Source organism: Jaculus jaculus, chromosome 9, assembly GCF_020740685.1.
Source record: "Jaculus jaculus isolate mJacJac1 chromosome 9, mJacJac1.mat.Y.cur, whole genome shotgun sequence".
Lineage (NCBI taxonomy): Eukaryota > Metazoa > Chordata > Mammalia > Rodentia > Dipodidae > Jaculus > Jaculus jaculus.
In genome coordinates this window covers 117,204-137,718 of record NC_059110.1, presented here as the reverse complement: position 1 = coordinate 137,718, position 20,515 = coordinate 117,204, and the positions used below count along the sequence as shown (strand labels likewise).

Genomic DNA, 20,515 nt, shown 5'->3' with positions numbered 1-20,515 from the left:
CTTCCTTTTCTATTTTATGGAAAAGTTTGAGCATTGGTGTTAGTCCATGAAGGTCTGGTAAAATTCACCACTGAATCCATCTAGACCTGGACTTTTTTCAGTTGGGAGATTTTTTTTTTTTTTTTTTTTGTGACTACTTGTATCTCCATACTTGTTATAGGTCTGTTTAACTGGTTATTCTCAACTTGATTTAATTTAGGTAGATCATATAAATCAAGAAAATCATCCTCTTCTTTCAGATTTTCAAACTTAGTGGAGTATATATTTTTTTTTTAATTTTTTGTTGTTATTTTTATTTATTTATTTGAGAGCGACAAAGAGGCGGAGAGAGAGAGAGAGACAGAGATATAATGGGAGCGCCAGGGCCTCCAGCCACTGCAAACGAATTCCAGATGCGTGCGCCCCCTTGTGCATCTGGCTAACGTGGGTCCTGGGGAGTCAAGCCTTGAACCAGGATCCTTTGGCTTCACAGGCAAGTGCTTAACCGCTAAGCCATCTCTCCAGCCCGAGTATATTTTCTTATAGTATGTCCCTACGATTTGTTTTTTAAATGTTGTGATGGTGCCTTTTTCATCTCTAATTTTATTACTTTGTGTTTCTTTTTCTTTTGGTTAAATTTGCTAAGGGTTTATCAATCTTGTTTATCCTTTCAAAGAACCAAATCTTTGTTTCATTGATTCTTTGGATTTTGTTTCATTTTTATTTCATAAATTTCTGCCCTAATCTTTATTATTTCTTCCCATTTAATGATTTTCAGTTTGCCTTGTTCTTTTTCCAAGGCTTTTTAGAGGGTCCTGAGTGGTCAAGAAGTATCCTGTTCTTCAAAGTTCGCTTTATTCCCCCCATGAATTAACAAACTGGCACCCTACCTGGTATTGTGGAGTATAACAAATGCAGGAAAGAGAAGGTCATTGAGTTTGCAACACGGTCTTGTGTTTTGGAAATGGCCATGGGCAGTGTGAAGCAGGTTTGCCAGATGCCTGCATGGAGACCCAGAGGAGCCATGAGGATGAACCTTGGATTGTAGTGGAGACCCAGTGGAGATGCCGGGATCACAAGGTGGCTGCCAAGGAGAGCTGCGGGCCCCAGTGAAGTTTTCCAGGACTGTGAGTAGCCTAAATGGAAGGGTGGAATTGGAATACCAGAAACTTATTACTGGTTAGAATTATCAGACTTGGAGATTTGTCATTGACTAGTTGTTGGACTTAGAGCTAGAGTTTGATGTTTGCCCTGTTTAAATTTTATATTGGCTGAGTATTTCTTTGCTATGCCCAATGCCATCTTTTGCAGTGTGAATGTTTATTCTGTGCCATTATTGGTTTTGTTGGGGAGTTTTTGGTATTTTGGTTCAGTTAAAAGACCTTGGATTATGGGGATGTATAAACACCATTGGAATTGATAAAAACTATAGGGAATTTTAAAGTTGGATGAATGCATTGCATTTTATATCATGTATGGTTATCAGTTTATGGGAGCCAGGGGTGGAATGTGGTAGTTTGATTTAGGTGTCCCCCATAAACTTAAGTGTTCTGAATGCTAGGTTCCCCAGCTGATGGAGATTTGGGAATTAAAGACCCTGGAAGTGGTGTATTGTTAGGGGCGGGCTTATGGGTGTTATAGCCAGTTTCCCCATACCAGTGTTTGGCACACTCTCCTGTTCCCGTTGTCCACCTTAGGTTGGCCAGGGGGTGATGTCCTCCCTCTGCTCATGCCATCGTTTTCCCCTGCCATCATGGAGCTTCCCACTCAAGCCTATAAGCCAAAATAAACCTCTTTTTTTCCCCACAAACTGCTCTTGGTTTGGTAATCTCCACCAGCAATGTGAACCTAACTGCAACAGTGACCCTTATTTGGGTGTCCAGTTGGGTTTTACCCTCTCCTGCCTTCTCATGGGCAGGAGTTTTTCATAATCTGTCTACTTTTCTCCTTTAATCTAATAGTTTAAAGGTGCATGTGTCTAGAGTTTGTATGCAGCAAGAGACCCTGGCACATGTGTACATGTACACACACAAATAAAATAAAATAAAATAAAATAAAATAAAATAAAATAAAATAAAATAAAATAAAATAAAATAAAATAAAATAAATTTTTCCAGGTGTTGTGGCACATGCCTTTGGAGGTAGGAGGACTGCCATGAGTTCAAGGCCACCCTGAGAATACACAGTGAATCCAGGTCAGCCTGGAATAATGGAATAAATAAATGAAGCCAGGCATGGTGGCACACACTTTTAATCCCAGCACTAGGGAGGCAGAGGTAGGATAACTGCTATGAGTATAAAGCCAGACTGGGACTAGAAAGTCCCCGGTCAGCCTGAGCTAGAGACCCAAACTCAATAAAACAAAAACAAACAACTAAAGAGTAGTTCAGGTTTCTTTTTAATAAAACAAATCTGTGCAGCAACTCTAAGGTACAGCCCACAATCAGTCTTTCCGCAGAGAAATGGTCTCCTCCCTGATGCCCTCTTTGGTCACAATGCAGATCCTGAGGGCATCTCCAGTGTACACATCTCTCTCAGCTGCAGAAATAAAGACGTCTTTCACCAGCCTCATGGCTCTGTCCAAAGACAGTGGGATATGTTCCACATTCTGCATGTTCTTGAAACCAACCTGAAGGGACAGAAGCTCAGATAAAATGTCATGTGATCCCAAGGCCTAATAGTCTACAGCACCTCCCACATATGAGGAATTACAGTGGATACACCAGATCACATTAGGATGGTCTTCAGACTAAGGTACTAAGGACCTTCTAGAACCAGGTGAATCATCCCAGAGACCTGGCTAAGCTATCACTCTTATGCAGTACAAATCTAAGGCGTCAGACATGAGTTCTACAGGATTAAGTATACTAACTAAAAAGAAAAAGATCCAGGATAGCTCCCAACAGCCATCAACTAACACTGCTAGAAGGTTTCAGGAGAAGGCTCTATGCAGGTGAGTGCTCATAGACACTAAGGCTAAAGAGCACCTGATGTTCCTGAGCAAGGTGTGGGACAGGAAGAGACATAATTTCAGGGGGAAGTATCATCTGAAAAGGCCAAAAAAAAAAAAAAAAAAAAAAGTTGGTGGTTTGAAAAAATAAGGAAGATAAACAAACCCCTGGCCAATTTGATCAAGCACAAAAAAGAGGCACTTCAAATTAACAAAATTAGAAATGAAAAAGGAGAGATCAAAATAGACATAAGTAAAATTGGGAGAATCATCTCAAAATTCATATGGAAAGGCAGAAGGCCTCAGATAACCATGCATATCCTCAGCAAAAGAAATACTTCTGGAGTATCTCCATACCTGATCTAAAGCTATATTATAAAGCCATAGTAATATAAAATAGCATGGTACTGGCATATAAACAGGAGTACAGACCAATGGAATAGAATTGAGGACCCAGACTTTGGGTCAAGTAACTACAGCTACTTGATATTTGACAAAGGCCCTAACAATATAGGCTGGAAAAAAGGCAGCATCTTCAACAAATGGTGCTGGACAAACTGGATAACCATATGCAAGAAATTGAAACTTGGTCCACACATCTCGCCATGCACAAAAATCAAGTCCAAATGGATCAAAGACCTCAATATAACACCAGAAACTCGGCTAGTACTGGAAGAAAAGTTAGGAGGAACATTCCATGATTTAGGAGTGGGAAAAGACTTCCTGAATATAACCCCAGTAGCACAGGATATTAAACAATCACTCAACCAAGGGGATCTTATGAAGCTGAAAAGTTTCTTCACAAACATACAATAAGCACAGCCAAAAGATTACCCACAGAATGGGAGAAAATATTTGCTGAATATCCAACTGACAGAGGCCTAATTTCTAGAAACCACAAAGAACTCAAAAACCTAAACAATAAAAAGTCAAACAACCCACTCACAAAATGGGGCAAGGAACTGGACAGGCAGTTCACAGAGCAAGAAATACAGAGGGCAAACACACACTTAAGAAGTTCATCATCCCTAATCATAAGGGAAATGCAAATTAAAACTACTAAGAGATCCCACCTTACCCTAGTAAGGATAGCAAACATCAAAAAATCAAATGAAAATAAATGCTGGTGAGGATGTGGAGAATTAGGAACACTCATCTCTCTCTTTTATATCACTTATTCTGTTCTTTCTTCTCTTCTTGGGCGCTGACCTGTAACTCTGGGTACCAGCAGGTAGTTATCATCCACAATGATCACAGAGACCTATAAGGTCTTCCAAAAGAAGACAGACTTATGTCAGAGCTCTTGACCCACCACAGGTTAGTCGTAAGATCCTACTGCTGAAGACACCATACACTGTTGGTATGTATCAAAGAGTGACATGGCTGGAAGCTGGAAGAGAGTCAGTTCCCAGACAGTATGTCTAGTGCTGGAAGGTGCTACATGAGCAACTGGGGAACAATGACCAGTACCTGTCCAGGCAACTCATGGTCTAACCTACTTAGCAGCAAACAAACTGATATGATGCTCATACAAGTGCAACAGTGGCACCCAGCCATGGTGGGAAACCAACTGATCTTGATTTGGCTAACTGATCTGCTCAGCAGAATGGAACCCATAGCTAGAACTAGGATACAAGTCAGAACCATATTCAGAAATAAACCTGCTCTCCATTAAACTCTCCCTAAAAAACAATGGTTATCACATCTACTTGGTGCTAACTTTACTCTCCACTGGAGAATTTGCTTCTCTTTTTCAGACAGCTACAGATCCTAAGGAGATAACCACCCCATCATACACCAAAAAGACTACAGCTGAAACTAAGAAAAACTGGGTAAACATGCAAGAATGCTGTTTTTTTTGGAGAACCAGCACAATGGTGAAGGAGATAGACACAGAGAACAATAAACCCCCCAAAAATCAGATATCCAGAGACACAGAGGCGTCCAAGATCTCAACACAGAGGCAGACCTAATATGAACCCAACATGGCTCAGGCAAATTTGCGGAAGTGGCAGAAAGAAAGTCAAAGCCACACGTTGGGTCATGACATGCAGAGACATTTCCTCCTACTTAAAACTAAAGGCTAACCCCCACAATGCACAATCCATATAACCCAACAAGGAGGGTCCCTATGGAGGAGGGAAGACAGAGAGGAGGCTAACAATGGTACCAACTTGACTGTATTCACTGACTACAAAAATAAAAAAATAAACAAAAAAAGCTGCCAGGACTGTGAGGGCAATTTCGCTGCAACATCTGTCACCCCATTGATCGCCGGGGTTGATTCGGCTGATCTGGCTTGCTAGGTGGGTGTCCCCATCCTCCCTCACTGCTCCATGTGCGTCCCTCTGGCAGACGCGTACTCGGTCAAAGAGGACAACTTTCCCCAAACAGACGAGGACCAGTCTTTGGTCAAGGGTATACAAGTAGCTGCACTCCCCTGCTAGAACCTCCAAGCAAGCTCTTAAGAAAGCTGCTGGCCCTGACAAAAGTTTTCCAGGACTGTAAGTAGCTTAGCTGGAGGGGCAGAATTAGAACTCCAGAGATTTGTTGCTGGTTAGAATTATCGGACTTGGAGCTACAGAGTTTGATATTTGTTTTATATCTTGTACTGATTGAATATTCCTTTGCTATGCCCAATGTCATATTTTGCAGTGTAGATGTTTATTCTGGGTTTTGGGGGAATTTTTTGGTATTATGGCTCAGTTAAAAGATCTTGGACTATGAGGATGTTTGAACATTATTAGGATTCATAAAAACTATGGAGATTTTTTTAAAATATATTTTATTTATTTATTTATTTGATGGAGAGAGAGAGGAAGAGGGAGGAAGGAGGGAGGGAGAGAGAGAATGAATGAATGAATGGGCACACCAGTGCCTTCAACCACGGTAATTAAAAAAAAAACTCCAGATGCGCATGCACCCTTGTGCATCTGGCTTATGTGGGTCCTGGAGAATTGAACCAGTATCTTTTGGCTTTGCAGGCAAATGCCTTAACCACTAAGTCATCTCTCCAGCCTAACTATGGGGACTTTTAAATTTGCATGAATACATTGCATTTTAAATCACAGATGGTTATCAGTTTATGAGGGCCAGGGGCAGAATGTGGTGGTTTGATTCTGGTGTCCCTCATAAACTTAAGTGCTCTAAATGCTAGGTCCCCCAGCTGATAGCAACTGGAAATTAAAGCCTACTTGAGGCGGTGTATTGTTGGGGGCAGACTTATGGGTATTGTGGCCAGTTTCCCCACACCAGTGTTTGGCACACTCTCCTGTTGGTATGGTCCACCTTATGTTTGCCAGGGGGTAATGTCCACTCTCTGCTCATGCCATTTTTTCCCCTGCCATCATGGAGCTTCCCCTCAAGCCTGTAAGCCAAAATAAACCTCTCTTTCCCCACAAGCTATGCTTGGTTGGGTGATTTCTACCAGCAAGGTAAACCTGACTGTAACAGTAAGGGTGATGAGAAAGGCATTTATGTGAACTCAGATAAGGATGGCATAAAGAATGGCATAAAGACTGAAGACATGTCCAACCACTGCAGAAGAGTTCTGCAAAGCCAGGGGGAGGAGATGAGGCACCTCAAGGGCACTCATTGGCAGAACAGAAACAGGATGCTTTGTGTGAAAAAAAGACAACCTTAGAAGAGGACTGGAGGAAAGCACTGCTGCGGGGTCTCTAAAACCTCCTAAGTTGCATTAGGTGGAAGCAAAGGCCTATTACCTGGTTGTCAAGCAGGGGCTGCAGCATGGCACTTGCAGAGCCTCCAGCCTTGAAGGAATCTCTCTGGTAGGAGCCCACTGGGTCAAAGCTGTACACAGCTCCCTTGCCTTAAAGAAAATGGTCTGTGTAAGGACATGGTGATATGAAATCCAGCCATACTCTGATATAGAGTTTACTATCAAACTTGCTAAAACTTCAGGTAAAGGTTAATGATGCTTGCAAAGCCTGCCAATTGGGATTCGATTCCTAATAGCCACATAAAACCAGGTGCATAAGTGGCACTTGTGTTTAGAGTTCATTTGCAGTGACAAGAAGGTTTGCATGCCTCTCTCTCAGATACATTTTCTTTTTTTTTTTTTTTTTTTTGGTTTTTCAAGGTAGGGTTTCATTCTAGCCCAGGCTGACCTGGAATTCACTATGTAGTCTCAGGGTGGCCTTGAACTCACCATGATTCTCCTACCTCTGCCTCCTGAGTGCTGGGATTAAAGGCATGCGCCACCATGCCCGGCTACATTTTCATTTTTTTAACAAGTTCTTTTATTTTTAAAATATCAACCTAACTTGTCTATATACCTAAACTTAGGAAGGTAAAATGATAAGTTTGCCAAAGACTCTATGGGGAAAGCAGTTAGATGTCATATAAGAGTAAAACACGTTCCTAAGACAGAGAGGAATAGAGTTAAGGAAGAGACCAGTCCTTTCCTACTTAGGATTTACCATTACAAAACATAGGTTCCCCAGGTCTTTATATTTTCTTTTTGTCTTAAATGAGAGATCTGTTCAACCATTTTTCCAGGACACTTCTCCATTACAGAGAGCTTTCCTTTACTTGTACTTTCAATAAAACTTTTGCTTGCTTACACAGACATAGATAGATACACAGTGCCCTGCTGTTTTGTAACCCAGCCCATGGTGTGCCCTGAAGACCTGAGAAAAGAGAAATAACATATACAGTACTATCCACACTTCAGATGTCATTTATTCCCGTAGATTCAATTTCTTCTCACTTTCATGATCAGAGTGAAGCTGCTAAGATAGATGGCTAAACTCCAGGTAGAAATGCATATGACTAGGAAATGCCACTTTTGCACCTGTGAGAAAACAAGACTACCTTCTTCATCAAGTCCACCGATGATGTTGTAAACATAGTAAGGGAAGAAGCGCCTTGAGTACAGTATGGTAGACAGCATTGCAGCAATTGCCCCTGTTGTCATGGCCTTGTTATTGGAATGCTTGTACATCTGCATGGTTTATAAAAACAGTAGGCAAAGGGAGTCAGAACCTGTCAATCAATGATGACTAGTACATAGTACACTCAGGCATACCTCAGTCAAATAGGATTGCCTGTTTATTTCTTTCATGACCAAGTAACACAAAACTACTAACAAAATGATAACTTATTACATAATAATACTTGAAGGGCTACAGTAATTTTAAGAGAAGAATGCTAAATTTGTTCTTGATTGGTTGAAAGAGATTATTTCCCTGCCTTTCTCATCTCACACACTACTAATTCAAGAACAAACATACACAAGGGAAGGGCGGAGGGTGGCACAGGAGATAGGAAAACACTTGGAGCCTGTTTTTTTTTCAACTTTGAACTCTGAAACTTAGTGGCAGGGTTCAGTAACTAACAGCACAAATTTCAGTGAGTCAATTCAAGGGTTGAATATTTCAAAAAGCCCTGGTCTCAGGAGACAAATAGTTTTCATATTGGGGTATAGATTGACTTGAAAACACAAAATAAAACCTAAAGATTAACATAAAAAAAAGAACAAACATACACAAGCAGGACATGCAAAGTCACCTGGGAAATGCATTTCAAATGTATTGCTCCCCTGCACTGTCCACCTTGATGAGTATTAGCAAGCCATAGCCTAGAGGTAAAATCTAATTCAATACTTGTTTCTGTAAAAACGAAAATTTCCGGGCTGGAGAGATGGCTTAGCAGTTAAGCACTTGCCTGTGAACCTTAAGGAACCCAGTTCGAGGCTCGATTCCCCAGGACCCATGTAAGCCAGATACACAAGGGGGTGCACACGTCTGGAGTTCATTTGCAGTGGCTGGAGGCCCTGGCGTGACCATTCTCTCTCGATTTATACATATATTATAATACATACATACATATATATATTTCTGTTTCTCTGTTGCTCTTAAATAAAATAAATAAATAAATAAAAGTAAACAAAAAAATTATTTTAAAAAATACATAGCGAATTCCAGGCCAGCCTGAGCTAAAGTGAAACCTTACCTCACAAAACCAAATCAGTGAGCTAGGAGTGGTAGTGTGCCCCTTTAATCCCAGCACTCAGGAGGCACAAGTAGGAGTATCACTGTGAGTTCGAGGCCACCCGAGATTACATAGTGAACCCTGCCTGGAAACTCCCTCCTCCCCCAATACAGTGAATAGTCACTAATTTCCAACAGGATAGACATACGTAAATGCACCAACCTTTAGTCTTGCTTCAATAATCTTTGTGAGAGTGAGACAATCTCCATGGAAACCACTGCACCCAATGACTGTCTTCTCCGTTCTGTTAAAAACAACATTTAAGGGCTGAAGAGACGGCTTAGCAGTTAAGGGACGTGCCTGCAAAACCAAAGGACTTAGGTTCAATTCCCCAGGACCCCTGTAAGACAGATGCACAAGGGGGCACAGGCATCTGGAATTCTTTACAATGTCTGAAGGCAATGGTGCACCCATTCTCTCTCTGAAATAAATAACTAAAGAACCGGTCATGATGGCACACACCTTTAATCCCAGCACTTGGGAGGCAGAGGTAGAAGGATTGCCAGGAGTTCAAGGCCACCCTGAGACTACATAGTGAGTTCCAGGTCAGCCTGAGCCAGAGTGAGACCCTACCTCGAAACACCGAAAAGAAAAAGGAATAGATAGTATAGCAGTGAAAGCGCTTGCCTGCAAAACCACATAAGCTAGATGTACAAAGTTGATACAAGCACACAAGTTGCACATGTGCACAAGGGGGCATGAGTGTCTGGAGTTCCACAGCATGGCTGAAAGCCCTGGCATGCCAATTCTTTCTATCACTAAAAAAAAAAAAAAAAAAAAAAAAAAAGAACAAGTTTTGTGATCCCAACTACTACTATAAAGACAAAAAGAACAGGCTTGAGGGATGTCTTAGTGGTTAATGTGTTTGCCTGCAAAGCCAAAAGACCCAGGTTCAATTCCCTAGTTACCCAGATGCACAAGGGGGCGCGTGCGTCTGGAGTTTGTTAGCAGGGGCTAGAACCCCTGGCATGCCCATTCTCATTCTCTCTCTTTCTCCCTCCCTCTTTCTCTGTCAAGTAAATAAATAAAAATTAAAAACAAATTTTTTAAAAAGAGGAACCCTTCTACACTGTTGGTGGGAATGCAATCTGACCCAGCCACTATGGAAACCAGTGTGGAGTTTCCTGAGAGAGCTAACAATAGATTTACCATATGACCCAGCTATATAGGGTATATATCCTAAGGTATATATTCTAAGGACTTGTCTCACTACCACAGAGATAACCTCTCAACCATGTTTATTGCCACTCTATTCACAATAGCTAGGAAATGGAACCAGTCCCTCAACTGATGAGTGGACAATAAAGATGTGGCACATTTACACAATGGAGTTTTACTCAGTGCTAAAGAAAAATGAAATTATGAAATTTTCAGGAAAATGGATGGATCTGGAAAGGCTTATACTCAGTGAGGTAACCCAGGCCCAGAAAGCCTAACATCACATGTTCTCTGTCATATGTGGATCCTAGCTACAAATGATTGGACTTCTCTGTGAGTTAGCAATAAAACTCAGTAGCAGAGGCCAGTAAGCTAGAAAGGAGATATAAAGGGAATAGAAAGGGAAGAAGGGGGGACTTCATAGGATAGTAGTATATATACCTAAGTAGAACAGATTAATGGGAGTGAAAAGGGCTAAGTGAGATCAGGGGAAGAGATTGAGTAAAGGAAAGGTGGAGAGAAGGCTAATCAAAATCTAAGAGGATATAAATAAGTAATATGGAAACCTATTTTTTTAGAGAATGGAATACTCAGAAGCCATAGAAAGTTACCAAAATATTTTCAGTGCCACAGTTGGGATACCTTCCAGAGAGTTGTTGGCCAGGGAGGTCACTGATACCCCCAAATGTTACAGGCCACTGCCGAGGCTCTTGGTTTCCCAACAGGAATAGATGGTAAGACCCTATTGCTGAAGACTCCACATACCTGGGCTTAATGTCATGGAGAAATCCTGCTGGAGCTGAGCTGAAAACTCCTCCCTGTACACCAGCTTACAGAAAGCTGGAAAAAGGTATGCTGCATACAGTTCAATGGGAGAGAGAGACATCACCAGTGGAGATACTCAACAGTGGACACCGCAAGTCTCAGCCAGGCCAAATGAGCCAACGGGTCCAGAAGTCACTGGAGCAGGATGTGGTGGCTCACACCTTTAATCCTAGCACTCAGGAGGCACAGGGAGGAGGAGGCTGTGAATTTGAGACTGCCCTGAGACTACATAGTAAATTCCAGCTCAGCCTGGACTAGAGTGACACCTACCTTAAATGCCACTCCCCCTACCTGGCAAAAAGAAAGAAAAAAACTTGGGTCATTAGCCTTTGCAGCCAAGTGCCTTTACTGCAAAGCCATCTTTCCAGCCCTATTTTTTTTTTTAAGTAGATTTCAATGAGGCTTGGTGGTACAAACCTTTTTTTTTTTTCTTTTTTGGTTCTCCGAGGTAGGGTTTCACTCTAGTCCAGGCTGACCTGGAATTCACTCACTATATAGTCTCAGTGTGGCCTCGAACTATGGGGCAATCCTCCTACCTCTGCCTCCTGAGTGCTAGGATTTAAGGCATGCACCATCACACCTGGCTTTTTTTTTTTTTAAATCCAGAGAGTGAGAAAGACAGGCAGACACAGAAAGAGAGAATGGGCACACAAGGGACTTCAGCTGCTGTAAATAAACTCCAGACACATGCACCACCTTATGCATCTGGCTTACATGGGACCTGGGGAATCAAACCTGAGTCCTTTGGATTCACAGACACTCTTAACTACTAAGCCATCTCTCCAGCCTGGCACAAACCTTTAATCCCAGCATTCAGGAAGCTGAGGTAGGAAGATCACTGAGTCTGAGGCCAGCCTGGAGCTACACAATGAGTTCCAGGTCAGCCTGAGCTACAGTGAGACCCTGCCTCAAGAAAGGGCTGGAAAGATGGCTTAGCCATTAAAGCGCTTACAGGAAAAGCTAAAAGACCCAGATTCTATTCCCCAGTACCCACATAAAACCAATGCACAATGTGCATGTGGACATGCTACAAACACTGGCATATCCATTCTATCTGCTTATTTCTCTGAAATGAATAAATATTTTTTAGAAAAATAAAAATGTGATCCAGGCATGATTGTGCACATCTTTAATCCCAGCACTTGGGAGGCAGAAGTAGAAGGATTTCCAAGAGTTCGAGCCACCCTGAGACTTTAGGCATGCACAGAATTCTAGGATAGCCTGAGCTAGGGTGAGTCCCTACCTTGAAAAAACAAAAATTGTAAAAAGGGACTGGAGCAATGATTTAGTGGTTAAGGTACTTTTTGCGAAGCCAGAGGACCCAAATTTGACTCCCCAGTACACACACATAAATCCAGATGCACAAGGTAGTGGATATGTCTGGAGTTTGCAGTGGCTGGAGGCTCTGGGTCCCCATTCTCTCTCTTTCTCTACCTCTGCACCCTCCCTCTTACAAATAAGTAAATAAAACATTTTATAAAAATTTTTTAAGCCAGGTGTAGTGGCGCATGCCTTTAATCCCAGCACTCGGGAGGCAGAGATAGGATAGCCATGAGTTCAAGGCCACCCTAAGACTTCATAGTGAATTCCAGGTCAGTTTGGGCGAGAGCAAAACCCTACCTTGAACACCACACCACCCCCCACCCCAAAAAATTAAAAACTCAAAAAACTGGGCATGGTAGTGCATGCCTTTAATTCTAGAATTCCAGAGGCAGAGGTGGGAGGATTACCCACGTGAGTTCAAACCTGAGACTAGAGTAAGTTCCAGGTCAGTCTGGACTAAAGCAAGACCCTACCATGAAAAACCAGAAGAAAAAAAAGAGTATCTGCTCATGGGCTGGTGATCAGACGATAATCAGGAAAAAAGTGCTTGGTGTGCTTGAGGACCTGAGCTTAGATCCCCAGCACCCACCTAAATGTGGGGGGTAGGGGAGCAAGTATGATAGCCCACCTACAATCCCAGCAGGAAACAAAGGCAAGCTGACGAGCTAGACTAACCAAAAGGAGAGCTCTGTTTGCACTTGTCTCAAATAAGGTGGAAAGAGATCAAAGAAGACAACCAATCTCAACCTCTGCTCTCTACAGGCATGTAAACACCTATATGTACAACATACACACATACATACATACATATATGCATACATACATACATACATGCCAAAAAAATATTTACTTACAATTTGTAACATTTGGGGCTGTCGCGGGTGTGAATTGAAAACCCTTCACTCAATCGAGTATCAGAAGCAACAATTGAAAAATCTTCTCCAGCAATTGCCAATACAGTACTGAGAAAAAAAAATTTTTTTAATTATTCTTCAGGATAACAATCTTGTTTCTTCAAATTGGAGACAGGACATATCTGGGTAAAATCTATTTAAGTAAGAGAATTCAAAAGAGGAAAGATTGGAGAAGAGAGATGATTTCCAGCTATAAGTCACTGTACAGAGTGTGTGTGTGTGTGTGTGTGTGTGTGTGTGTGTGTATGTGTGTGTGTTAGAGAAGTTTTATTAAAATGTTTGGGCTGGAGAGATGACTTAGCAGTTAAGGTGCTTGCCTGCTAAGCCTAAGGACCCTGGTTCAATTCCCCAATACCCACATGCTTACGGTGATGCATGCTTTCTCAAGTTAATTAATTAAATGTTTAAAGATTTTTTTAATCCCTAATCCTAAATCAAAGGATCCCTGGAAGGAGAAAATAAGAAAGCCACTGAATCACATCTTCACCATCAAAGAACCAAATACCTACTTAAAGAGAGGATACTGACCTTTCAGTACATTCAGAACAGAAACAACTGAGAATGCCATCTCTGAGACTTCATAGTGTACATACAGATAATGGCCTGAATAATGCAAGCTAGGTTCAGAAGAGAATGCAAGCTATAAAATAATATCTGGTACAATGCATACATCCAAACATCTGAAAATGGTCAAAGAAGTTTTTCCTTGTGTTGTAAATTTCTGATAGCTTAGTGAAGAGTTTCATAGCATAACTATGGGTCCTAAAGTTGCTCTCCCATGTAGATAAAGCCTGTAGGTAAGTCAATTAATTCCTGAAGGTTTCAACTGCCTCATTTATACAACAGAGATTGTAACAGTAACTATCTCATTAAGGTGCTGTAAGTAGTAAATGAGTTGAAAACAGTAAGGCCTTCATGACAGTACTTGGTGTATAACTGGTCCTCTGGTGATTGTTGTGGCATGTGATGACTAAACATCTGGGTTCTGGAATTACTTGAGCCACAGACTTGTCATTTATTAGCTCTATGATCTTGAGCAAATATTCCAAGTTCAATGTGATGATAATAACAATACATGTGTTACAGGGTGACTATGAGAATTAATTTTTTTTTTAATTCTTGAGACGGGATCTCTCTTTAAATTTTTTGTTTGTTATTTTTAATTTATCTGAGAGTGACAGAGAGAAAAAGAGGCACACAGAGAGAATGGGCGCACCAGGGCCTCCAGCCACTGCAAACAAACTCCAGATGCATGCACCCTTGTGCATCTGGCTAACGAGGGTCCTGAGGAACCAAGCCTCGAACCGGGGTCGTTAGGCTTCACAGGCAAGCGCTTTACCGCTAAGCCATCTCTCCAGCCCTGACTATTGAGATTTAAATGACACAATTCAAATAAATCACCTACCATTCTTCCTCTGAGAATAGATCAGCTACTTATTTTTTACTTAGGCATGATTGGAACTAACACTCCAAAGCAGAAAAGGATGCCGTTCCAAATACTATGAACAGTAGCAAAAGTAAAAGGCACTTATGACAGGTCATTCAAGATGGCTTTTTGTGTCCTTAGAGACATACTCCTAACCAAAGGTCCTTTGTATCTCAAATGCCAAGCTGGAATTTTAAAATTCTAGAATCTTAGCAAAGAGCCTTGAAGGTTATATAAGTGAAAAAAACAAAATTTCATTTGCAAAGTGGGGTTGTGATACTATTCTGTTCCAACAGAACTCGTGTAACAGGAAGGCAGCATAATAAAAAGGGGAGCTGGGCATGGTGGCGCATGCCTTTAATCCCAACACTTGGGAGGCAGAGGTAAGAGGATCACCATGAGTTTGAGGCCACCCTGAGAACACAGAATGAATTCCAGGTCAGCAGGCTACAGTGAGACCCTACCTTGAAAAACCAAAAAAAGAAAAAAAAACAATAACAATAATAATAATAATAATAATAAAGAGGGAAAAAGTATATGATTAAAACATTACCAGGCTGGGGCTGGCAGTGGAGACATTCAGTAATTCATTCAGTATAACGGTGTGATTTCATTAAGCTCAAAAAAAAAAAATTACCAGGCTGGAGAGATGGCTAAGCACTTACAGCACTCGCCTACAAAGCCAAAGCCAAAGGACCCAGGTTTGATTCCCCAGAACCCACATAAGCCAGATGCACAAGGTGGTGCATGCTTCTGGAGTTCATTTGCACTGGCTGGAGGCCCTGACATGCCCATTTTCTCTCTCCTTCTACCTCTTTCTCTCTCACACAAATAAATAAAAATAAAAATTACCAATGCACACACTCAACAAGCTTCTGTAACTATTTATTTGAGATAGAGAAAGAGGTAGATAGAGATTGAGTGTGCTAGGGCCTCCAGCTGCTGTAAACAAACTACAGTAGTATGGGCCACCTTGTGCATCCGGGTTTACATAGGTACTGGGGAATGAGACCTGGGTCCTGTGGCTTTGCCTGCAAGCACCTTAACTGATAAGCATCTCTTCAGCCCTTCTGTAACTAAGTGTAAGTGTGTATGTGAAGGGAGTGGTACTAGAGGATGCCAGTGGTTAAAGGCCTTAGTTCAATTTTGCAGTACATACATAAAGGCAGATGCACATGTCCATTCTCTCTTTCTGTCTTTCTCATAAACAAATACTTTTTTTAAAAAAGTGCCAGGCATAGGGGTGTACACATTTAATTCCAGCACTCAGGAAGCAGAGGTAGGAATATCGCTATAAGTTCAAAGCCAGCCTAAAATTACAGTGAATTCCAGATCAGCCTGAGCTAGGGCAAGACACTACCACAGAAGGGTGGGGAATGTGGGAAGTAGGAAATTCAATTATGACATTCATGACTTTAAACTTGGCTAATTATGACATAAAGGGGCAGGTGACTGACAGGACTAACTAGCTTGCTTGTCTTTTTTTAGAAGAGTTGTGAGAACAGAAAATCCAGATAGAAACGTTTTGCCAAAGAATCTAGAATTGAAAGACTTATGAGAAGTAAAACTGGAGAAACATGGGCTGGAGAGATGGCTTGGTAGTTAAGGAGCTTGCCTGTGAAGCCTAAGGACCCAAATTCGATTCCCCAGTACTTACACAAACCAGATACATAAGGTGGCACATGCATCTGGAGTTCTTTGCAGTGGCTAGAGGTCCTGGTGTACCCATTCTCTCTCTCTCCCCCCCCCCCCATAAATAAATAAATAAAATATTTAAAAAAAAACTGGAGAACCAGACTTACAAATTATCTTCCCAAGGAAGAGACAGTAGGGGTGCTAAGTGGCAAAAGGACCCAGGAAGCTACTGACTTACAAGAAATGAATCTTATTTTGCAGAGGCTATTTGGTACCAGTTTGAAAAAAAAAAAAAAACTTGCTAAAAGAAAGCCGGGCATGGGGGCACACACCTTTAATCCCAGCTCCTGGGAGGCAGAGGTAGGAGGATTGCCATGAGTTCAAAGCCAGCCTGAGACTCCATAATGAATTCCAGGTCAGAGTGAGCTAGACTGAGACCCTATCTTGAAAAACCAAAAAGACAAACAAAAAAAGAAAAGAAAAGAAAAAGAATAAGAACAGAGAAAGGGGGGTTTAATAATTGGAGAGGGACTGGAGAAATGGTTTAATGGTTAAGGTATGTGCCTATAAAGCCAAAGGACCCAGGTTTGATTCCCCAGTACCCATGTAAAGCTAGATGCACAAGGTGGCATGTGTCTGGAGGCACTGGCATACCCATTCTCTGTATCTCCTCTTCATCTCTCTCTGCTTGCAAATAAAATGAATTAAAATATTTTAAAAATTGGACAGCTGTAAGTGTCTATAAGGGAAGTAATGGCTTAAACTGAATTACATGGGGCTAAAGAGTGCATTTAAGTACTACATACTGAACACCTTGAAAGTTCTTATTGGAAAGAATGTATAATAACTTTATCAGATGGCACTACTAACACACCTTACAATATAATCACAGGCAATGTTAAGTTGGGAAAACAAACCCAAGACCAAGAGCTATGAATAGGAGTCCTGGTTCTAATTCTCAACAGCTCTATGACCAGGACTATCTAACTTCCAAGAGTCCCATGGATTAGGGAAGACAGCTCAGTTAGAAAAATGCTTGCCATGCAAACATGACAACCCAAGCTTAAGCCCCAAAACCTAAGTTTTTATTTACTTATTTTGTTATTATTATTATTTTTGGTTTTTCGAGGTAGGGTCTCACTCTACCTCAGGCTGACCAGGAATTTACCATGTAGTCTCAGGGTGGCCTCGAACTCACAGCAATCCTCCTACCTCTACCTCCTAAGTGCTGGAGCAGCTTACTTTTATTTTATGAGAGAGAGCGGCAGATAGAGAAAGGATAGAATGGCACACCAGGGCCTCTTGCTACTGCACTGAACTCCAGACTCATGCACTATCTTGTATATCTGGCTTTCTGTGGGTACTATGGAAGCAAACCTGGGTCTTTATGCTTTGCAGGCAAGTGCCTTGACTGCTGAGTCATCTCTTTAGCCTCCAATTTGTTTGTTTGGTTTTAGTTTTTCAAGGAAGGATCTCACTCTATCCCAGGCTGAATTGGAATTCAATGTGTAGTCTCACGATGGCCTCCAACTCCCAGTAATCCTTCCTCAGCCTCTCCAGTGCTAGGATCAAAGACCTGCGCCACCGCGGAGGGCTGGTGTGTATGTCTTAATGCACAATGTTTGATTAACTACAACCACTATGTTGACTTGCAGCTCCTGTCATGAGGCCTGAATTAAACATTTTTCTACCTTAATTCTATTAAGGAAAAGCATTCCTTTAGAGAAAGCAGGAGGGCCAGGCATGGTGGCACACGCCTTTAGTCCCAGCAGTCAGGGATCGCTGTCAGATTGCTACAGAGTTCCAGGTCAGCCTAGGCTAGAGTGAGACCCTACCTGGGAAAAAAAAAAAGAGAGAGGGCCTTTAAGCCCAGCATTTGGGAGGCCGAGGTAAGTGGATCACTGAGTTGAGGCCACCCTGAGACTAAAGTGAATTCCAGGTCAGCCTGGGCTACAGTAAGACCATACCTCGGAAAAAAAAAAAAGAGAGAGAGAGAGAAAGAGAGAGAGAAAGCAGGTAACTAAATGCAAAAGCAACCTGCAAGAAAGAATACACACTTCAGAAGTCTGTCACTCTAGGGTTCAGGACAGCTTTCCCAACACAAACCAAAAACCTCATCTGTGTTTCTTTTTTCTATTTCGAGGAAGGGGCTCATTCATTCTAGCTCACTCAGGCTGACCTGGAATGCACTATGTAGTCAGGGTGGCCTCGAACTCACGGCAATCCTCCTACCAATTCCGGAGTGCTGGAATTAAAGGTGTGCACCGACACGCCCAGCTATGTTTTCCCCTGTACTGAAAAAAGTCCAGATCTAGAGCTGGAGAGATGGCTTAGCGGTTAAGACGTTTGCCTGCAAAGCCAGGACCCACGTTGGCCAGATGCACAAGGGAGTGCACACGTCTGTAGTTCATTTTCAGTGGCTGGAGGCCCTGGCACGGCCATTCTCTCTCCCTCTTTCTCCCTGAAATAAATAAATAAATAATAAATCCTTTAAAAAAAAAAAAGTACAGATCTCTCCGGGCGTGGTGGCGCACGCCTTTAATCCCAGCACTATGGAGCAGAAGTAGGTGAAATGCCATGAGTTCGAGGCCACCCTGCGACTACATAGTGAATTCCAGGTCAGCCTGGACTCTACCTCAAAAAAAAAAAAAAAAAAAAAGTACTGACCTACGAAATAAGTCTGACCAGAAATACCACCTCCTAGCTGAAGGAAAATGATTAGATGGTTCAACACGGACAGACAACCTCCTCCCTCGCCCGCTGACTTTAGAAATGCGTACAAACTCCACCAGGTAGGCCCACGGGGCTTGCTGTTCAGCCGCGGGCTGCCCCCCAGCCACCCCTAGACCGAGGGAGCCCGGCGCCAGCCCGCCGCGACTTGAGGGGGGACGGGCCGAGGTGAGCGCCGCGGCCCGGGAAGTTACCCTCCATTGAAGGCGTAGGGCGAGAAACGCTGTTGCACAGGACCAGCGGGGACGGACGGCTCCATCCCCAGCTCTGCGCTCCGACCAGCGTGCCGACCAGGCGCAAACCTCCTGCTGTCTCACCGCAAGATGGCAGCCGGTTCCGGAACTCGCGCTACTTCCGGTTCTCTCCGGGGCTCCTCTAGCTCCGTTTCCTCTTTGCTCCTGGAGGTCCGCGAAGCCCAGCTCGGCCGGCCTCAGTCCAAAATGGTTGGCTGCTCCCGATATCAAGAGAAAACTGGAAGGACTAGCTGTGCCTGATAGTACTTTGGATAACCTAATTCAGGGTAGACACCACAGCTTTCTATAACAAGGACCTAGAAGCTGGTCAGACAGAGTTGAAAAAAAAAACTTGAGATCTGATAGTAGCTGTACAAGGAAGGCAGACCGGGAGGACTTCTAAAGTCTCTTATCAGTGTAGACAGCCAGGACACTTCAGGAATGACTGTTAGGAGCACCAGCTAGTAAACTACTTAGTGCAGATAAAATGAGACACTTGCCTATCAATGACTACATCACCATGGCAACCAGAAGCCACGGGCCACAGCCAGCTGTGCACTGATATGCAAATGGGTTAACCCTAAGGTGGTTATCAGAACTATGGATAAGGACTGTTCAAGAAGTATAAAAACCCACAAATAGCTGAAGAATCTGTAACTCAGCCCAGAGATGCACACTACATGTCACTTTCGCTCTTTGCACTGACAACCTCCACAGGACGAGAGTAGCCCCTCGGGAGAGCCAGGTTGGAGTTGGCCAATGGACACAGAAAGAGAAACGCTGGCCCAACCCCCGTTCACAGACCAAGTGTCCTTGCAAGTGAGCTGCCTAGGGGTTAGGCTACAGTTGAGAGAACAGGAGATAAGAGAACTTGGCCTAATTAACATGTGTGAATGAGCAAAGTGTAGTAATTAACATATCCACCTCTCTACTACTTAATCACATGATCTAGACACTGACACCAGAGTATACCCCTACCTGGGCTCTGTCCTTTATGCCAAGGAAACCACTGGAGGGCTGTTTCCAAAAGTTGAGAACTTTGAGGCCAGAGGCTACCCCACAGATATCTGGTCCAAATGGACCGAAGGGGTCTAGGGCTTCCTCTCACGGCTCCCACATCTCAAACCTCCATCACATTCCAGGAGTCCTGGGTAATTCTGATTGTAGAAGGAAACCTCATGAATCTCCTTCTAGACACTGGAGACTCAATATCAGTCTTAACTTCTGACCCTGACCAGCTCTCTTCCCAAACACTGACTGTGGTGGGTATTTCTGGCAAACCTGTCACCAGACATTTCTCTGGCTCTCAGCTGTAACTGAGCAGAATTAC

General features: G+C 42.7%; 2 protein-coding genes across 4 annotated transcripts in view; one reads left to right on the top strand and one right to left on the bottom strand.

Annotated features, from left to right (window-relative positions):
* Positions 1 to 853, top strand: part of LOC123463389 (ankyrin repeat domain-containing protein 16-like) — a 31,421-nt gene extending 30,568 nt beyond the window's left edge. The window contains exon 3 of the mRNA XM_045158403.1: positions 780 to 853. Within this exon, the coding sequence (XP_045014338.1) occupies positions 780 to 853 (74 nt within the window). The remainder of the gene's footprint in view (positions 1 to 779) is intronic.
* Positions 854 to 2,360: 1,507 nt separating this feature from the next.
* On the bottom strand, positions 2,361 to 19,294 carry Psmb1 (proteasome 20S subunit beta 1). Of its 3 annotated transcripts, none has more exons than XM_004651067.3 (6): positions 19,147 to 19,294; positions 13,102 to 13,209; positions 9,104 to 9,185; positions 7,763 to 7,892; positions 6,652 to 6,758; positions 2,361 to 2,608 (listed from the first exon to the last, which is right to left on the bottom strand). In XM_004651067.3, exons 1-6 carry the CDS (start codon positions 19,209 to 19,211, stop codon positions 2,423 to 2,425), a joined length of 678 nt encoding a protein of 225 aa, XP_004651124.2. In that variant the 5' UTR covers positions 19,212 to 19,294; the 3' UTR covers positions 2,361 to 2,422. The 3 variants fall into 3 exon arrangements, with proteins under 3 accessions (XP_004651124.2, XP_045014830.1, XP_045014831.1); XM_045158895.1 differs by having other exon boundaries at positions 9,104 to 9,241; positions 19,147 to 19,162; XM_045158896.1 differs by lacking the exon at positions 13,102 to 13,209 and having other exon boundaries at positions 19,147 to 19,271.
* Positions 19,295 to 20,515: the final 1,221 nt, after the last annotated feature.